Source organism: Mytilus trossulus, unplaced genomic scaffold (assembly GCF_036588685.1).
Source record: "Mytilus trossulus isolate FHL-02 unplaced genomic scaffold, PNRI_Mtr1.1.1.hap1 h1tg000122l__unscaffolded, whole genome shotgun sequence".
NCBI classification, from domain to species: Eukaryota; Metazoa; Mollusca; class Bivalvia; order Mytilida; family Mytilidae; genus Mytilus; species Mytilus trossulus.
Genome location: NW_026963298.1, coordinates 1,481,488 through 1,503,094, shown reverse-complemented (window position 1 = coordinate 1,503,094; position 21,607 = coordinate 1,481,488). Strand labels below are relative to the sequence as shown.

General features: G+C 32.5%; 1 protein-coding gene across 1 annotated transcript in view; it reads left to right on the top strand.

Annotated features, from left to right (window-relative positions):
• LOC134700084 (uncharacterized) overlaps positions 1 to 21,333 on the top strand; it is a 47,284-nt gene extending 25,951 nt beyond the window's left edge. The window contains exons 5-14 of the mRNA XM_063561454.1: positions 2,571 to 2,624; positions 2,821 to 2,842; positions 5,081 to 5,338; positions 12,562 to 13,497; positions 13,734 to 13,840; positions 14,763 to 16,007; positions 16,643 to 16,673; positions 18,340 to 18,620; positions 20,018 to 20,045; positions 20,799 to 21,333. Of these exons, the coding sequence (XP_063417524.1) occupies positions 2,571 to 2,624; positions 2,821 to 2,842; positions 5,081 to 5,338; positions 12,562 to 13,497; positions 13,734 to 13,840; positions 14,763 to 16,007; positions 16,643 to 16,673; positions 18,340 to 18,620; positions 20,018 to 20,045; positions 20,799 to 21,100 (3,264 nt within the window). The 3' untranslated portion in view covers positions 21,101 to 21,333. The remainder of the gene's footprint in view (positions 1 to 2,570; positions 2,625 to 2,820; positions 2,843 to 5,080; positions 5,339 to 12,561; positions 13,498 to 13,733; positions 13,841 to 14,762; positions 16,008 to 16,642; positions 16,674 to 18,339; positions 18,621 to 20,017; positions 20,046 to 20,798) is intronic.
• The last annotated feature ends 274 nt before the right edge of the window (positions 21,334 to 21,607 follow it).

Here is a 21,607-nt window from a genome sequence, read left to right as displayed (position 1 = left end):
AACCAATTATTGTGGATTGAACAAAACTTGAAATTTTGTGGACATTTAATTTCGTGGTTCTGCTTAAGTCTGCATACAAACGTATGGAAATTTGTAATGTGTTGAACATTTAGATTCGTGGTTCACCTGTACCCACTAAATCCATGAAAATTCGTATCAAACGGAAAATAAGGAATCCACAGTATATAGTTGTCACGAAAATGTATAAAAAACTGTAAAACGTAAACTTCTTGAAAACTGTAGAAGTTTAAATTATATATTGTGGATTATGACAATTCCAGAAATATTAAGTAATTCAAAAAAACAGTTATAATCATTCCATCAGTATCTACGATTAAAAGAGGGACGAAAGATACAAAAGGGACAGTCAAACTCATAAATATAAAACAAACTGACAACGCCATGGCTAAAAATGAAAAAGACAAACATAAAAACAATAGTACACATGACACAACATAGAAAAATAACGAACAAACAACACGAACCACACCAAAAACTAGGGGTGATTTCAGGTGCTCCGGAAGGGTAAGCAGATCCTGCTCCACATGCGGCACCCGTCGTGTTACTTATGTGATTACAAATCCGGTAAATAGTCTAATTTGGCGCATTAACAGGCGCATTAACAGTCGCATTAACAGGCGCTTAACCATATCGTTATTATAAATTAACAAATTAATTAAATGTAAATCAGCTGACTAACAAGAAGCACAAATAACAGCTTACAAATAGACCAAAAAACTTAATACTGATTTAATAGAACAAAATTATTGTAACTAGTTCAAAACTAAAAATAAATAAATTAAAATCCATTAAATATATACAGGATTTAGTGAAAAGAGGTCATAAATTGTCAAACACATGACATAGACTTGACGTTAGATCAAGTGTTCATATTTGAAAGAAAAGACATATTTAGTTATATTTTGTATAATACAACAAAAGCGTTATTTCTCTTAAACTACAACAGTATAAATAAAATAATTATAGGGCTTATGATTAGTATGAATTACAAAAACAACGTGACGCTTAATGATGAGTCACTGATGAGTCTTTTGTAGACGAAACGCGCGTCTGGCGTAAATATTTAATTTTATTCCTGGTATCTATGATGAGTTTATTTGCAACCACTGGGTCGATGCCACTGCTGGTGGAGATGTATTTCCCCGACTTTATCACCAACCCAGTAGTCAGCACTTCTGTGTTGCCTTGAGTTATCATTGATATGTTCCTAATTATAAATTAACTGTTAACAAAACTTGAATTTTTTGAAAAACTAAGGCTTTCTACCTCAGAATTGATGACCTTAGTTGTATTTGGCAAAACTTTTATGAATGTTTAGTTTTCAATGCTCTTCAACTTCGTACTTTATTTGACCTTTTATTACATTTTTTTTTATTTGAGCGTCACTGATGAGTCTTTTGTAGACGTGCGTCTGGCGTAGTATCAATTGTATTCCTGGTATCTATGATGAGTTTATTATTATATACAATAAATATCCAGTTGGCAGTATTGCTAGCTTATAACAATATCTAAAAATGTTAATAAGGTAAAAATAATTGGTGTCTTTCATTGAAACGATATTCTTAACCAAACACAAACAGAAAAGAAGACATATCATCAAATGTTATTGATCACGAATAAACATTATTTGACAGAACTTACAAATTCTAAATATATATAAGTCTAACGACATCTTCATCCCTCGCTAGATCTCCCTCTAATCGAATGGACACCGATGTGTGGTTTTTCCGTAATCAAAAATACGTGATCTGTTTAAATGCGGAATCATATTGTTAAACATTGATCGTTATAATGTTTTCACTTGACTGAACTATTCAAACGAAAAGCATTTAATCGCAAAAACCTATTGGTTGTTTTTACTATCAAATTGTGTCGTAATGAAATTGTAGAAGTATGACTTCTACTCAATATTAACCTGATTATGTTGATCGAAGAGTTATTACGTTATCACAATTGTTTTAAAGATTAAAAATATATTTGTCGCCATGCATTTTTGCTTTCTAGTGACAAGAAATGTATCTCGGTAACGCAATGTTGTTGGTCATCAAAAAGACTTAATGCAAGCAAGATATCAGAGTTGTTTACCCACTATATATAATGAATCAATTCGACGTCCATGTATCAGTCGATTTTAATCTGAAATCTATAAATATCGACAATAATGCGTGAACAAAACATACAGACACAATAGGTCAAAATGTCACAAATAAAGGTAAAAAGTCCAATTATGTAGGTCAGACTCGTGAAAAGGGAACGTGACTGTTTCTTGATATAAAAATAACAAAATTACGGCACTCAAACCTGAAATCTACACATATCAGTCAGTGTTTGTGCAGTTATTTTGTTCTTACGTTAGCAGCGTTTAAATCAGTTCCGTCTTCAACATGCTCAATGCACTTCAACTTTTGAATTGTTTGGCTTTATAAATATTTTATATGAGCGTTACCGATGAGTCTTATGTAGACGAAACGCGCGTCTGGCGTACTAACTTATACTCCTGGTACCTTAGATATCTATGTATACACATACAACTACTTTGTGTTTTACAGGGGAACAAACCAAGCGAACTAGCCAAAGGAGTTAAAATGAAACAGTTATTAAAGGTAATGGATAAATTGTACATACTTGCAACTAGTATTTTCAATTTTTTTTTTTTAATAACGATACGAGTTAGTAACAAATGTATGTTTATGAATGAATGCATATTCTTGTAATACAGTTGATAAGTATGTTAACTTATAAAAAAGGCAAAGCTTTTAATAAAAGAAACACACATATAGTATTTCTTTTCTTTTGCAGGATTATGAATCATGCCTGCCTGGTAAGTACTTTGAACCTTTATTTTGTCATTAACTGATTTATCTCGAATAAGAATAATTATTTATAATTTTTTTGTATGTGTTTGACAATACAGTATTTGTCAAAACTTTTAGGAATTGTTAGTCCTTAATGCACGTTAACTCCGCACTTGATTATAATATTCCTCCCTCTTTTTATTTGAGCGTCACGATGAGTTGTTTGTAAACGAAACGTGCGTCTGGCAGAAATGTAAAAAAAAATCAATTCTGACATCTACAATGATTTTTTTGTTATATAAAAGTTTGAATGTTGAGGTTTTTTTCCAATTGATGATGAGTCATTTGTGTCGGGGTCATTTTATTGTTTTTAGAATCGAGTGTCAATCATGAACTTCACAAATATTGTGCGTCTGAAGTAATTGTTTTCTTCTAAAATCATTTTATTTTCGATCACTTGGTCGATATCCATGATGATGGAAGTTCCCTCCGGAGAGTATAATCAGCGCAGTTATCAGCACTGTCTATGTTCTCAGATAGTGAAGGTAAATGATCATCTTGTCAAGTAGTCGTTCAATTCTAAAAGTATTCTGCAGAATGAACTTAGTATTTACATCGTCATAATTATAAATAAAACACTAGGGATTTGCACCTCAGTAAAAGATTACCATTGCTGTAACACCTCACGAAATTTAAAGCCCTCAATGTCCTTTAATATCTTAAAATACTATCGTTCACAAGGTTGGAGTTGTGTTAAGGATAAAAAAGGACGAGTTCATACTAATAAATGCAACATGTAGGTTAAATATTCATCATTACCGGACTGAACAAAGAAACAACAAGACGGGTGCCGTATACGGTGCAGGAAATGCTTACCCTTCCGGAGCACCTGATTACACTCCCGGTTTCGTGTTGCTTCTTAAATATTATTTATAACTGTTGATGTAAATGTCCTTTGGTTTTTGTGCGTCTGTGTTTACTCCTTGGTTTTGATTGTTATTGTTTTGAGGGGTTGAAGGTATTTTTTGGGACGTAGGGATTGGGACTTTATTGTTTGCGGGAAAATATAAGTTACATTATCGACAATCTTTCTACTCCCTCATCCATTTACAAATGAAGGTAGTGTTGACTGCCAGTAGCAAAGGAGTGTATCTTGATGCAAGGGTTTTTGATGTGCTTGAGATACGGGCACTCTCTTTACACGAGGTATTGCATATAAAGTCCGAATTGTGACCAAAACCAACTTTAAGCGATAACTTCGCTTGTCATGAACAACAAGAAGAATTCTAGAGGTTAACTAACATGTACTCACACATGAAGAACGTATTATAACCTTTGGTGTAATTCATGTTTATCTGTACGTTTTTGGTCTTGAAGTAAACTTAAATTCTGCACAGCTAATCGGATGCTCCAAATTGACAAGGATTTTTTAAGCCAATCAAAAAAGAGCCTTATTAAAAGTATTTCTAATTGCAAGTCAACGTGAAAGTTTTAACACCAGCTGAAAAAGTAAAAGAAATATTTAAAAAGTATACTCAACGAAAGAGCAATAATCAATGCTAATATTAATCAACATTATTTTATTTCTAATCCCGTTTGAAAAATGGTGGACACCGTTTGTCGTCTTAGTTTTAAATTGATAGTATCCGTATATTAAAAAAGTAAAACCACAACAGTACTTAACTCCGAAGAAAATTTTAAACGGAAAGTCCTTAATCAAATGATAAAATCAAATAATAAACATACACATCAGACGAATAGACAACAACTGTCATATTCCTGACTTGGTACAGCAATTTCGAAATGAAGAAAATAGTGGATTAAACCTGATTTTATAGCACTAAACCTTTCACTTGTAGTGTATTACAGATAATGATTTGTCCTTCAGCTTGAGCATTTTGTTTTGTATGTATTTGTGTTTTGCAACATTTCGAGAATTCTGACAAGATCGGGAGACTCGACCCATTCAGAGTTGGCTGTTTTTTTTTGTAGTTGAACCGAATGGGCATTCTTATAAAAAAACACGTGTTGTACCATTTTAGCACCTTGTCATGTTTTGAAATTAAGTGATTTTAAAGTGAAACATTTAGGGGGATGGACATGTTTCCAATATATGTAAAACGCAGAAAAGAAGAACAAACGTACAAAAAATATTAACAAGAACAACGCTTCGGTATAATGGTTAACTATATGATAAACGATAAACCGTCGTACTTCATGTATCAGTAGAATTTGAATATTACATTGATTAGTCGAATTTTTAGGTCTTCCAATTGAAGTGAAAAAATTGGATAAAAATTCAGCCCACATTTTTTCAAGTTTATTGGGTGAAGAAAGTTATCTTCATTTTGAGTCAAGAGTAATGTTAGCTGGAGAACAAGGTACAGGGAAGACAACTATTGCCAGACATCTTGTCGGTAAACAACCAACTAGATTCAGAAAGTCAACTGATGGAATAGAATTATACAATGGCCTTTCCTACTTTGTTCGTGAAACGAAGAAATGGCTTGGAGGACAGCAAGGTAAGACCTAGATAACCCAAAAGCCATCAGTTCAGTGCTGGGAAGGCAGTACTAATTTGTATTGTGAAACATTACGGCCACAGCACAAGCGACATTAGAACTCACAATCTCAGTGTTGACTGACCATTGATTACAGTAGTTACTACTTATACAACTCGGCCACCGATGCCCCTTAAGCTTTAATAAGATCTGTATGGTATATAATAAGTAATTTGAGTGTAGTATTGGCGGTAATACATATAATATTTATACAATGTTAGATATGATTCAAATATAACTTTACCTTGTTCATGTGGTAGACAATGCTTACCATGTTAACTTGCTTTATAATGGATCAAAATACATGAAAACACCGAAGTTTATATTTTCATTTTCAATTTATTTAATTCTGTTTAACAGATGTCAATTAACTATATCAATTTGTTTAAAGCAGTTCTGTTTTTATGACGAAAGACATGTGGTTATTCAGTTGCAATAAATACTCTCACCCATGATATATCAATACTTATGGTTCCGTCTTTGATTTCGTTTTTAAGTGTTGCAGAACTACAGTATTTAGATACGTATACATATAAAAGTATTCATTTACGTGCGAAACAGTTGAAATGAGTATTTTTTTCTGACTGGGTGACTCTATCAACTTATAAATTAAATCAAAAAGGGGTATTGTCATCTGTGCTTTGGTTTTCTTTCAATATGCCTAACTAGTGTAATAAACATTGAAACACTGAAGATTGATTTTAAAGACATTAATGTAAACAACATATAACTTCGAGATTCGAGAGTAAAGTCAGGCACACCTGTTACTATCAAAGCGTGTTCGAGTAGATTTAATACAGAAACTGAAAGAATACAATCTTGCTTTAAATTTCGTTATTTTCATATTTTAAAGCCATATTTTTAAATATTGACATACACATTTCCTATTAAGAGAAAGCAAAAGATATCGGTCAAGTGAAATATCTTCTGCAATGAGTCATCATAACAAGGTAGGCGTGTTTAATTATAGAAATAGCCTTTGCTTCAATTGTTGAACGTCCTGCTCTTAACGAATTCTATTTTATGTGACCAATTATTGAATAAAAACATGTTTGACTTACAAATCATCTTTTGCATGTGGGACGTTCATTCCTTCATCCTTGTTCAAGAAGAAATTATTTTTTAAACTACTATACATAGTAGTATTCAAAGTATCTATTCGCCTTGAACTTCTGAAAATTCCCTGTCTGCCCTATTACGAAATATCTTCATACATTTTTATTCAGAAAAAAACGTTTTTTATAGAACTTTAAAAAAAATTGCCTAGACACACAATTTGACATTTAATTGATGTATTATAAAAACATTCATATATCTTGAATAAAGAATCATTTGCCTTTTCAAAGATTACTTTCACGAAATACATCTAGCGTCCATTTTTATTTATTTGGGTTGGGCTAGTCACGTTATTAAGTAAGGGCAATATAAACTAAAAAAAAGGCAGGGCCGATATGAGTGAAAACTTTAAAGACAGGACAGAGATTACAACTAAAAAAAATGGAAAAGACATTCGAGTAAAAAAAGGAGAATAACACACTTTGTCAAAAACGGCATGTTGAAAAGTTACGTAAAAGAATTCAGGATAAAATAAAGGCAGAACTGATTAGAGTAGAAAAAAGACAGAACAAACATTGTTCTCTAAAAGCATTTGAATCTCTTCCAAGGTAACAGTTTTAAAAAAACAATTCCTATCATTGCTATCAATCTAATGTTAAGAAACTCACTCAGGTACACCTTTTCTATTCAAACATATCGGGGTCGCCTGTTTTGTTGATGAAATGTTTAAAACAGTAACAAAAAGATATAATCTCGTTTCAAATTTCAGTATTTATATTTTGAAAACCATTCTGTATACATTAATAGTTAGATTGTATATTACATGGGTAAAATATATTTGTAACTGTAGGTCATTATTACAGGTTAGGTGTGTTTAAATGTAAAAAAATCACAGTGTTGCATTTTACTTAATTTGAACAATTATTAGAATAAGATTATTGCATTCTAATTATATAAATCATGAAATTCAATGTGATCTTTAAAAGAGGGACGAAAAATACCAAAGGAACAGTCAAACTCATAAATCTAAAACAAACTGACAACGCCATGGCTAAAAATTAAAAAAAAGACAAACAAACAACAGCACACATGACACAACATAGAAAAATAAAAAATAAACAACACGAACCCCACCACCAAACTAGGGGTGATCTGAGATTGATTTAAGATAAAGGTACCCCTTTTTATGCTTAAAAAACTTGACGAGCTTTTCCGTTTGTACTTTTAAATTGCATACGTTAAAAAAATCTTTCTGATAGATATTTTTAGTATTGTAATTACCTCCAAGCTCTGAAATTTTTTGATTTACCAATTTTGTGAGAATAAAATGTTTTGTTAAAATTGCAGACTCTACAATGATTTAAATAAAGAATTCAAGAGGGAACAATTTATGTCTTTATATTATTAGAACAATGATGAAATACTTTTGAAAGTAAATAGTTGTATTATAAATAAACTGATCTACGTCAGTTTTATCTCATTTTCGTAAATCTTTTTCCGTTGTACAATTCATAAGTGTAACAATGTCTATAACCAAGTTTACCCGTACCGTCCAAATACCCATCTGCTAGTTTTATTATTGTCGTGAACATGAGATATTTGGCACGACATTACACAAACAAAATTAAGTGAGATTTACTGAATTTGAAATGTCCGTTTATAAATGTACATATATACCGGTACTTTCTTCTGACTTCACTGCTTGCGCTTTTTAAAAGATGTTCAAAAAAGGAGCAAATACGTATCATTGAGGGCGTTGAATGTGACCTTCTTGAAACACCATTCCTATGCTATGTTGTCTGTATTTTTATATTTATTAAGATATTACCCTCCCTCTAAAATGGTTGATTCAACATCCCCCTTAGTAACACTCACTTTAGATATTGATGTATTTGTCAAATACGTCTCGGGAATAACCCATTTTACTCATCATTCGATGTAAAGCATTTGATTGGTTGAGTTAAACAATACATTTTGTAGAAACATCGGATACGTTGGAGGAACATTATATTTGGCTGTTCGATACGGCAATTGCTTCACAGGAAGGTTTCTTTTTACCTGTCGTGCTAATCAAGCGGACCTTGCTTAAGATTCAGTGTACTCGTCGTCTGATTGGTTTAGCTCTGCGTGCATTAGTTTAGAAAACTTTTCTGGAATCTTTGGTTATTTTTTCAAATCTCTATTGAGTGGTTTTGTTTATGTGTCACTTGATATTTTTGTTATGTATAGAAATCGAAATTAAACTTTCTATTTTTGATGGTGTATTTTCATTGGCTGCTAGATACGAACAGAAGCTTCATATGAAAGTCCATTGTATTTGTCGTACTCCTCAAGTGGACCTAGATCGATCTCAACTAATTTTCCTCTTTGTTGTTAAGGTTTATCTGAAAGAATAGAAAAATGTGGCCGTTAATAAAAAAAAAATATTATGAGTACAGACGAACGGATGCATCTTGGAACGTTTTAAGGCATGGCTGGACTTATTTATATAAAAGTTATATCAGTCTATGTTTCAGAAAATTAATGACTTACCTGGATTTTCACGTGCAATTTTTCCTGTCTGCAGAAGATAGCAAAATAAACAAACACACGGTTTTCATTTAATACGGTCCATTTAGTTACAGAGTTTAAATCACCTGTTGTTTACAGGTGTCTATTGTCCATCTTTTGCCCATTTAAATCAATACTACTCACATCATCGATAATACGAGGGCAGCTTCTCAAACGTTTTCCCTACTTAGTTTATAGTTGCACCCTCTGAAGAAAAAAAGGAGTAGCAAAATCCAGAAAAGTTTCGAGTTTTCTGAACAATAAAATGCATTTGAAATTTAATAAACTAAGTCCAGCTTTACATTAAAACTTTTTCAGGCGCACCGGTTTGTTTATGCTCAGAGTAGAATATACTGAGTGCCAATGAAAACGCAACACTTTTGTTTTTCAGAAAAATCATATAATTTATTTTTTTATTTATATTACAACTTTGTATAGTTGGTTTAAAATTACTTTTAAGCCAATTGACGACAACTTTACGGTGAGTGATTTTTGGAACAAATGCAAAGTAAGGGTTATTTTGAACGGACATAAACCGAGTTCACCGCTTTTCAACATACGCACCATTTTCACGATTTTGTCATGTAAAGCTTGGCTAATGTCATGAATTTTCCCGCCCTTATTGTAAGGAAACTGCGATAAACATCTGAGTAATTGCCAGAACTTTCTGACAACCAGCGACATGCAGTTTTGGGCATGATCCAATGAAGCCTTTCACTGCACACAATAACGAGAAGACTGAAGTTGTAGCAATAACCCAAATCATCCAAAAATTCAACCAAAATGGATCATTTAATGATAAGCGACATCCCGGGGTACAAAAAGCAAGAAACGCTCAGCCAGACCGATACATTTGGTCTTAAACATATTCGATATTGACTCTGATTGATGTACGAATGTCACGAGAGTTCAATTGTGGTCACGGTAGATCCTTTAGAGCAATTTTAGTAAAGCACCATTTGCGCAGATATTGTTAAAGAGCACCAAAGTCTTTCCTTAGTGACATCTAAACGGCCGTAAGGTGTAAATATCGAATTCTGTAGACCCAAAATCATTCATTGTGTACCAAAAACGGTCATGGGTGGTTACATAGACATTTGGCACCCATTTTGGCTAAAAGTCATGTGTTTCGCCCGATTTTGGTCCGATCGAGACCAGTTTTGGGTCAACTCGTTTTCCCAATGACAATTTATATACCTTGTCATACTTAAGATCCAATACCGGACGAACAAAAATTAAATAAGCACTATAATTTAAAAAGCTGACTTTTGATATTTCATTATAGAAGATATAGAATTCAAATGGAATACATTTTTTATACATCGCTTTAATCATGAAAACACTTCGCTGATACACTTTAAAATAGTAACTACACTTATCAAGTGACACGTATTATTTTTACATAACTTCACCCTTTCATTTAAGGATTATTCAATGAAAATCGTGTTTTTTACGAATACATGTACTTCTCATGTTAGCATATTATGTTTTTTAATTGAAGCAAACGATGATATGGTCCTACATGATTTCATTGTTTTCTTATGGTGTATCTTGATAAATTTAAATGAGGTTGGCCATGTGGTTTTAAATTTTGAGAGCCACTGATGAGTTTATATAGACGAGATATCCGTTTTGTGTATTCATTATTAAACCACCTTCTGGGAATATGATTGGTTAAAAGCGTCTAAACTTATCTGGTTAAATAATGATTACATTGCCAAAGTATATAGCATTTGCGAAAAGGATTTTTTTAATATATTATTTAATAACTTCACACTTCAGATATTTAATCAACCACAAACGTTCACTATATATATACATGAATATTGTGTCACTAGTTATGACCCATTACACATGACATCTTTTAATACAGCTTTATAAATAATTTGCTGTAAACAAATACATACAACACGTTTAGTAATTTCTTGCGTCCGCAGCGCTTTTCTGGATTTACCTTCATCATGCACATTCCAGCCAAACATTTGAAATCTGCGATAGTAAAGTACCGAAAATTGTTGAAAAGCTATATGTCAACAATACCTAAAATAAATAGCCAAATTCATCTAAATCCAACTTTGCCTGAGGGAGTTGAAACCTTAGTTTCATAATTAATTAATAATTAAAAAAAAAATTTGCGGACAATTTTAGTAAAGTTTGTTAAATCATGTCAGTACCGAAGCACTGACTACTGAGCTGATGATACCCTCGGGGACTGACAGTCCACCAGCACAGGTATCGACCCAGTGATGTAAACAATTGAAACCAACACGTTTGATAATTTCCAGCGTCCAAAAGTCTTTTCTGGATTAACCTTCATCAGGAACGCTTAAAGCCATACATTTGAAATCAGAAGTTACTATCTTTCATGTTTTACATACTTTAAATGTATTACACTGTGCAGTTAATGGAAGTTAAAATAAGGTTAAAATAAGGTTAAAATAAAATTCCAATAGAATTGTTTATCAAATTGTAAACAAAATATAAGTCCTAAAAATCATTGCATTTTATTTTTCCAGTCCAAATACATATCAACATTTGTTTATTTTGTACAATATATTTGTCCAACTTTTAATTTAGTTTGTGCTAATTAGATACATTTCCACATGTCTGATTTATATTTCATCATATATATTCCCCTACAGCTATACCCAATTGGTAATTGCAATAAAAACAAACCCTAATTCGTCTTTCACCTTTCAATTTAATGTTGACAAAAATCACAATATTGACAACAAAATATATTTCAGGGTATTACTTAAATGTAAGAGTTATTATCAAATATATATATGTACGTCTCTAAACTGTGAGTATATGTACAATATATTTTATCAAGGACATAGACATATAATTGTAGCACATGTCTCTGCTTAGGCTAATGATGACTTTTCAATACTGCAACACTTTATTTTACAGAAGCAAACAATTAATTAACAAGCTTTAAATAAACAAAAATATTTTAACATGAAAGAAAATATATAAATATGAATAACAAAAAACTCATCATAGATACCAAGATAAATTTTTGACTTACATGTGTATACGTGTTTCTCGTTTCTCGTTTTGTTTATATAAATTAGACCGTTGGTTTTCCCGTTTGAATGGTTTTACACTAGTAATTTTGGGGCCCTTTATAGCTTGTTGTTCGGTAAGCGCCAAGGCTCCGTGTTGAAGGCCGTACTTTAACCTATAATGGTTTAATTTTTAAATTGTTATTTGGATGGAGAGTTGTCTCATTGGCACTCACACCACATCTTCCTATATCTATATATTGTCAGCTTGCCTTTTTTCTTTGCTGAGTTGCATTTTTGTTACTCAATACTCCTGATCTGTCTTTTATCAAAATGCATCTAAGCCCACAAACCCTCCCCCCCCCCCCCCCCCCCATGAAAATCAATGGAAGCTTAAAATAAACAAAAATATTTTAACATGAAAGAAAATATTTAAATATGAATAACAAAAAAAAATCATCATAGATACCAAAATAAAGTTTTGTATTTTTGTTTTGTAAAAAATTGTATTTTTATATTGGAATTTTGCCAAAACATCTAATCAACAGTTTTAGTTTATTTCTTATTCAGATTTTTCCCTGGAAGAAATCACAGTTTGCAGATCCCTTTCACGAGCAGACACAACAACTCAAAAACAAAATGTTCCTTCAGCAGATACTACACCAACCAGTCAACATAAATCAGATGTTACAGAGGAGGCATCAATGTCCACCAACGAAGAATGGCTGAAGCATAAATCGAATGAATCAACATCGGGCGATGCAACGTTATCCACTGAATGCTCCATGACAGAAGCTGTGAAAGCCAAAAAACTGTCCAAACCTCAGTTTCAAACCGTACCTGGTTGTGCTAATAGTTTGGCAATTAGTATGGAAAAGAAACTACCAGGTCATGTTGCAGGACAGAAATCAGAAAGAGTAGACAACGATGACATATATGAGTCAGATGAACAAGGCGTACTCCGTAGCTCAGAAAGGCAATCAGTTGTATTTGATTTTGATGGGGAAAGTTCAGACACAAGGAACGATCTAGTCGTCCTAGATTATGCAACTGAAAACCAAACTTTGGATGTTACAAAATACAGAGAAATACATGAACTTTCGTTTGATGAATACAAACCAATGGCAGATTCTCTTGGAGCTTCTCTGAAGTCAGGTGTCACTGGTGATTTGCATATTGAAACTGTTACTAAACCTGGAATTATAGCACATCTGAAACGTGTGTTTGGCATTACCAAACAAGTCAAAGAAGTTAAAGTGTCAATCACAAAGGAAAGCTTCTTAGAGAAGTCTTCTAAAGTTGGAAAAAAGAAGCTACACACCAGAAAGATAGCACCTATAATTATCTGGGATTTTGGTGGCCAGGATGTTTTCTATTCAACTCATCAGACATTTTTAACGTACAGAGCTATTTACATACTTGTATTGGATGGAAGTAGAAAACTAGATGATCCTTGTCCAACTGAACAATATCTCCCAGGAAAGAGTGGACAAAAAACAGCAAAAGGTACTAATAAAATAATTAACATTAATTTAAATAAGTTTTACTTAGAATAAGTGCCAAATATATTGAAAACAATAGTGTTCATACGTGATTCCCAAATGGGATTCCTAATATGCTGACAGATCCTTTTATTTTGGTCCATCAAAATACGAATCTACATTGACGGTGTTTGTTGATAACAGATAATCATAAGTTGTTTGTACACACAAACAAACAACGTATTTGTATTTCTTTTGAAGATTATCTGCTTTTTTGGATCAACACAATTGTAACATACTGTAAAGGGAGTGTTGAAGGTTTTCCTAGAATTACCATTGTTCTGACCCACAAGGATAAGTTAAAACCGGTAAGAATATTAGATAAGATAATGTTTTGAATGTGTTTGATATGTCAATGCATAAGTGTTTATAGTTTATGCTAAAATCAATACCATCATTAAAAATGCCATCGTTACTCATGAATCATAGTACCACTGCCTGTTGATTATCAGTATGTCGCGTGCTCTTTGCTTTTACACTATATAGAAATAGGAAGATGTGGAATTCGTGCCAATGACACAACTCTCCATCCAATAACAATTTATGAAAATAAGGGTCAAAGTACGGTCTCAAACAGAGAGCCTTTGCTCACATTGCACATCAAGCTATAAAGGGCTATATTATTCATATATAATTTGCCTATTGTAAGATATGCGTTTGTAATAGTTTCATATACAATTTGTGTCGGATTTAGAACATTACAGCTGCGATAAGACAAAACGATTTCCTGAGTAGTTCGTAAAAGTTTGATATTACAAACATAACACTGAATCGTTTGATATTTGTTCATTTCCTTTCTTATTTTTATTTTATTTTATTTTCTTGATATTTTCATTATGCTTTACCCAATAACATTTGGTAGTATATAAATTGGAATAATACGACTTTTTCATAATGTGATATATTAAAAGTATATATTTATCCTTAGGAATTATTTTTCTCCGTATTACTTATTATATAATGAACATAAAAGCCCTTAACAACCATATATTTTGAACTAAGAAGGCTTTTTTTTCTTATTTACTCCATTTTATCTTTTAATTAAAGTTGATATTCTGGTTTTGCTTTAACCTGTACTTTTTCCAGTATGTCCATTAGAATAATGCCAATGTTGCATTATGTAATTTATTCTAAAATGTTCACCAACTACTCATTAGATAATTCATAGTTGTTTTATACGATATACAAATAATTTTGTTGAGAAAACATATTCGTTTTGATATATTTTAGAATGAAATTCAACAGAGACGAACGGAGGTATTTGCAGAAATCAAACACATGTTTTCACAAACACCATTTATGCAACACTTGGTAATTGAAGATCAGATATTCGTAAACGCTAAAGATAAATGTGATCCAGAGTTGGCTAAATTAAAGAAAATCATAATCAGAGAATCGAAGATGCAGCCAACATGGGGTGAACCTCTTCCAAAATGCTTTATTCCATTAGAACTGGAATTTGCATCGCTAATCAAACGCGATATTCCACTGATTACAATGGAGCATTTGCAGAAAATCAACTCACTACAACCTATACGATCCTTGACAGAATCTGAGTTAAAAGTATTCCTGAAATTTCAACACGCCATAGGCAAGGTGTTATACTTTGATGAACACAGATTAAACCGTCATGTTATTTTGTCTCCAACCCATCTGATTGATGCCTTTAAGTCTATTGTTACTGATAGAAGTTTCTGTGAAGGAGACAAAGAAAGAGAAGAGTTATGGGATGTAATGGGCAAGAAAGGGGTGGTTTCAAAACAAGTTATCCAACAAATTTGGAAGAAAAAGAAATATCGAACATTTTACAATGATAAAGATTATTTACTAAATGTCATGACCCATCTCGATATATTGGTTGAACCACGGAGATACAATTCAGACCACCACCGTATACCTGCTGACTTTTATTATATCGCAAGTATGGTACGAGCGAAAGATGAATCTGGATACCTTAAGTCAGCAGGCATTGCAAACAGGAGTATTGCCATAGCCTTTCAATCGTCATCATTGATGATACCTCCTGCATTATCATTTAGATTTATAAGTTACTGTCTATATGTATGGGCAGTGAAAACTTACGGAGAGTCCAAGCATGACATGCTGTTCCACAGGTCAGGGGTGTTCACTCTAGATCCTTCTTTGGATATGTCCATTACTTGCGAAGATGACATGATTATTGGCCGTCTTGTTCATGCTAGAACAAATACACTGATATCGAGGGATATGGCTCACAGCATTATTGCGTGTTTAACATCTGCGTTAGAAAAAATAAGTCAGTTGTATATCAGAACAAGCAGCGACTCCAGTGAAATCAGTGATGCAGCCTTTGTTACAAGAATTTGCTGTAACTCACCAGATAATCCCTGTATCATCGATGTCAGCCAACTAGAAAACATAAGTAACATATGGATATGTCCTTCACATGGGATTGAACATAACATAAATATAATCACATCATGGTTCCAAGAAAAGGTATATAAAAATAAGTTTGAGTCAAATTATAAACAAAATATAACAAAGGGATACTCAAACTCATGAGTCAAAAATAATACTAATAATGCAATGGTCATATATTAAAACGGCGAAAACGCAACTAACAGTTCATGTAAATATATTTGTTTATGACATGTGCAAAGATATACAACGGGTTCAGACGTATTAACTTCCACCCTAACTTGAATATGTAGTGCAGCATATGCGCTAAATACATCCAATAAGCTTTGGATTTGACAGCTTAGTGAAAAATAGGAATACTACTGGACAACAAATTTGTGATAGATCATCGTTTGGAAATTAGTTAAAGACCAAAATTGTTAATGTTTAGGAAATACAGCACCTTTGATTTTTAGAGTAAAACGAAAAATCACAAAAATACTGAGTTCCAAGGAAAATTCAAAACGTTAAGTTCCTAATTAAATGGCAAAATGGCAAAATTTGCAGCTTACACACATCAAACGAATGGATTACACACGTCATATTCCTGACTTGGTACAGGTATTTTCTTGTGAAGAAAATTATCTAACATCTTTTTGTTTTTTATAGCCGTTTCATGTTAATTCTATTGTATTATGAATGCCACGTGTATCCACATGGTTTTTTTTCTTCAGGGAGACGACAAATGTGAACCAGATTGTCCAGGTATTGTTAACTTCATTTTCATTTGTAAGAAACAGACATAATTATCACTTGTTTTTTTTTGTGATTTTACCTTTTTTCCTGTGTATAATCTCATTCATGACGATTTAATTGTTTCACTTGAAATTAGGTCCAGGGATAACCAATTAAAGTGACAAGGACAACCATATATGCCCTAATTGCAGTGGGTATATACAAATCAAAACATGAAAAACATGAAAAAAGATTAAGACAGTGTTTCATCAATAGACAAAGGCTTGAGAAGATATCAAGCAATTTATAATATCAAAGTATCGTCTGAAGGACCAGTTAATTACCCCGAAGGTATCGCCAGTCTGGTTGTGAACAATTTGGTGTTGACACGAGTATAACATGTATGGTTTATATAGAGAATAATACATGGCAAAATCCGTATCATATGTCGTATCATCCCGAGACATCAATATCACCCCAAGGGTCTTTAGGCCCGAGGGATGATATTGGTCGAGGGTGATACGGCATGTGATACGGATTTTGCCATGTATTATACGCTTTATCATATGTTCCAACAGAAGAGTATTATATGAACTGTTTTCTGATTCATAACACTGGGTTACCTTCAGATCTACTTTTGTCTTGTTTCAATGGCCTTAAAAAAGAACTGCTCAATTACTAATCCTAAGCACCTTTTACCTTACAATTTACGTGCTGTTGTTTTAAAAATATTTTGTTTATTTTTGTATTTTTTATAGTTGCATTTAGTGTGCAAAAAATAAGATTTTTTTTGACGTTCTTGACGTCACATACAATATGAAAACGACGTTCGTGACGTCACATACCAAACAATGACGTCATAAAAAAAAATTGAGGGAAATTTTTCATAAGCAAAAAAAAACCAAAACTGACTTTATGTAAAAAAAAAAAAAAAAAAAAGTAGGGGTGTGATAAAGGGTAGGGGTGCGATAAAGGGTAGGGGTGTGATAAAGGGTATGCGATAAAGGGTGCGCATCAAAGTTGCGCGATATGGATTAAACAGCAGGCTATTTATCACATATGCAAAACTACTGTATTTACTACTAAACATATGATAAATGTTTATATATGTTTTAAATGTATAAGTTATTTGAAATACTTAGGATTTTCTTATCCCAGGCAAAGAGTACCTTAGCCGTATCTTGCACAACATTTTGGAATTTTGGATTGTCAATGCTTTTCAACTTTATACCTGCTTGGTTTTAACACTATTTTGATATGAACGTCTGTGCTGGCAATAAGTATCATTGATATGGTCATATTTATAAATTAACTGTTTACAAAACTTTTGAATTTTTGAAATACTAAGGGTCGTTTTCCTCAGGAATAGAGTACCTTAAATGTAATTGGCAAAAAATTAGGAATTGTGGTCTTGAATACTCTTCATCTTCGTACTTTATTTGGCTTTTAATTTTTGTTTGGATCGAGCGTCACGAATGAGTCTTTTGTAGACGAAACGCGCGTCTGGCGTCAATATAAAATTTACTCGTGGTATCTATAATGTGTTGTTGGCAAAACATTTTAAGCCAGGGATAAAAAGAAACGTTAACAAGTCATGGATACCACAAAGTCAAATATTGATCAATATGCAAAGTCTATCAAAGATATTACAAATCTAAAACGTGTGTAGTGACATTAAGATATATGTCGTTTACAGTTACAACTGAAGAGTTTTTGAAAGAGATTCCTTCAGATCTACATTTGCGTCGATTATCCCTGCTGTACAACAGAGATGAGATAAGACAACTGGCTATGCACTTGGGACTGACATACGCTGAATGGGAAAATGTTTGTGACCAAGAAAGTCAAAGTGACGAACCGGAGAAACTGAAATTTGAAATCCTCAGAAAATGTCGGAACAAATTTTCGTTGACATTTAAAAGCATTAAGGATGCCACAGAGAATGCAAATATACAAAACCCTCATACCATCTGCAAGGTATTAATATGATAATACATAAGTTAATTTGATATACGCATCGTGTTGTATCGAGAACAAAAAAACATATAATATAAAGCAGCGTTCTTAAATATTTCTTTTCATAAACTAAAACATACATTGGCGTGTATTAGCTTTCAATAACTTACATACATAACAGGATAAAGATATTCAACATGTTTAAACTGTTATCACACTTTATCGAATATTTGATGTTATTGCAATAGTTATAGAAAAAAACATTCTCGGAAAATAGATACAAAAAAACTTTTTGGGGGAATTTCCATCACGAAACCTCTTAAAACATTATTATAACTAGAACACACCCGCGAAATCGCTGGCATTCAGATCGTAGTTTAAAGTATGTAAAGTGTTGTTGGAAGAATTTTGTAAAATATTGAATAATGAATGACTGGAGAATTTCAGCAAAAGTATCATAAGTCATAGAATATTGGGGACAGGAAAAGCTATTTTTGTTTATCCCTTCTCCTTTATTTCCAATATTCCTATTTTTTGTTTTTTTTATCAATTTCAATATGAACATACATTTAGTATGTTATGAACATTCAAGTAAGGAGCCTGTTATTCAGTGGTTGTTGTTTGTTTATGTGTTACATATTTGTTATTCGTTAATTTTTTTGAACATAAATAAGGCCGCTAGTTTTCTGGTTTGAATTGTTTTACATTGTCAGTTCGGGGTTCGTTGTTAATATCTGTGTCATATTGGTCTTTTGTGGAGAGTTGTCTCAACATGGCAATCATACCACATCTTCTTTTTTTTGTAATCAATAAATTTTGTAAAAGATTTAATGACTGGAGAATTTCAGAAAAGGTATCAACAATTCACATGAATATTTTGGCGCTTATCTGTATATTATGAACATTCATTACTATATAAATATAGTGTATTTACTTTCAATTCTAAGTTTACTAATCGATCCATAGTGGTCATTGATATAGTATACAGATCCTCCCTATTTAATAAACCCTGTGACTGCCGTGGATAGTAAACTTGAAAATGATAGCAGATATAATTCTGAAAGTACACTTTATTCTTTATATATGTATGTTCAAAGTATACAGAAAAACGCAAACCGGAAGTCTAATCTGCCTTAACATTTCGTCAAATGACAGGACAATATCCGGATGCCTTTTTTCTCGTTTTTCTCCAAAAATAACTCAATCTGAATAATCATATGAATGGATGACAAATGGCACTATGCACTGTACCTGTAGGTCATAGAGGCGTGAGGATTAATTTATTGTGGAAAGAAGAAAAGCGACACCCAAAATGAGGTCTTCTCGTTTAATAGTATAGATGCAGTGTGTAATGTGTAATATACACGTCTACGTACAGTCTGTCTTGTTTTACTGATAATTCTTTTGATTATTAATAGGTTGTCTCAGGAGCAAATATTGATTTAGGTAAGTAGCAGTTTAATTTGAATGTCCGACATACGCGATATGTGTTATTATCATTAACGACTTAACAAACAAGACAGCCAAACAGAGGGACGAAAGATACCAAAGGGACAGTCAAACTCATAAATCTAAAACAAACTGACAACGCCATGGCTAAAAATGAAAAAGACACACAAACAACAGCACACATGACACAACATAGAAAGCTAAAGAATAAACAACACGAACTCCATAAAAAAAACTAGGGGTGATCTTAGGTGTTTCGGAAGGGTAAGCAGATCCTGTTGTTCGTATTGTTTAGTCTATGGTTTTATATGTTTTTTGTTAAATTGTTGTCTTTTGGTTGTTTTTATATTGTAATTACAATGTCAGTTTGTTTATTAGTTATGACTTAAAAACACTGAATATACCAACTGTGAACTAAAACACTAGCATATGACCAACAGACTGTTCGGTAGTAATTAGTTCATGTAAAGTTTTTTTCGTTTCTTCGTCGCTTTATTTAAGTGTTTTGCAAACATGTATCTCGATATTTGTAATGTTACAATATGACCGGCAAGATAATTAATGGGAAATACGAATGTCGACAGATTCAAATCGTTAAAACCAAATATAATTTACAATGTTTTCCGCAATATACTTTTTGGAATTCAATTTTAAGTTCAAACTTACAGTTTCGAAGTCAAAGGCAAACCAAATTAGAAGTTATACTTTAATTGGTGTATTACCTGTGAGCTTTTGCCGTTTGTCTTGCAGATGACAAATGGGATATAGTACCAACGGACGAACACATCGATAGATTGGCCCCTTTAATTGGGAATAGTTCTCTTCACTTCTTGATTGAACTTGATATGAAGTTTGAGACGTGGGAACAGATTTGTCACATTCAAGCAGACAGAGATTTGGTCAGACTGAACAAGAATATTTTAGAAGAATGGAGAAATCAGTTTTGCCGGGCGCACAATCTGAAACCAACATTGCGTAAAATTGGACAGGCATTTAGTAACGTTGGTAAACATGTCAAAATGGTAGAAAACACGTTATCCGATTTGTTTTGATTACCTTTCATTTAAACAACAATTTCATGTGACTGCAGAATGCTACAAAGAAAAATAACATATTAAGAATAGAAGGAACCTACGGTACTCAACTGTTGCTGAAAGCTTAAGATTTAAATTGTAAAATGGTTAACTTTTGCCATCATAAACTAAGTAATCAGTGCATTATCTGTAAAACGTTGTTTTGAAATTGTTTCATGACATGTGTACCATTCAAGCACTTTTTTGTTTTAATCCTGAACACATTTTTTGTTTACATTATGTTATTCTGCTTATATCTATTTCCCCTACAGACTAATACTCATATAGATACCGTTTGTATGTAAGAAAACACTGTCAGATTTGTATGTATTATTATTTATCTTAAATATGACTTACGGAAAACAAAATCATCTCTTCAACGCATCGTGATTTATCACTGTTGTTGTTGTCTATTCATTTGGTTTGTTTGAGGTTTTTGGTTTTGCCATTTGATCATTTGATTAGGGACTTTCCGTTTTAATATTT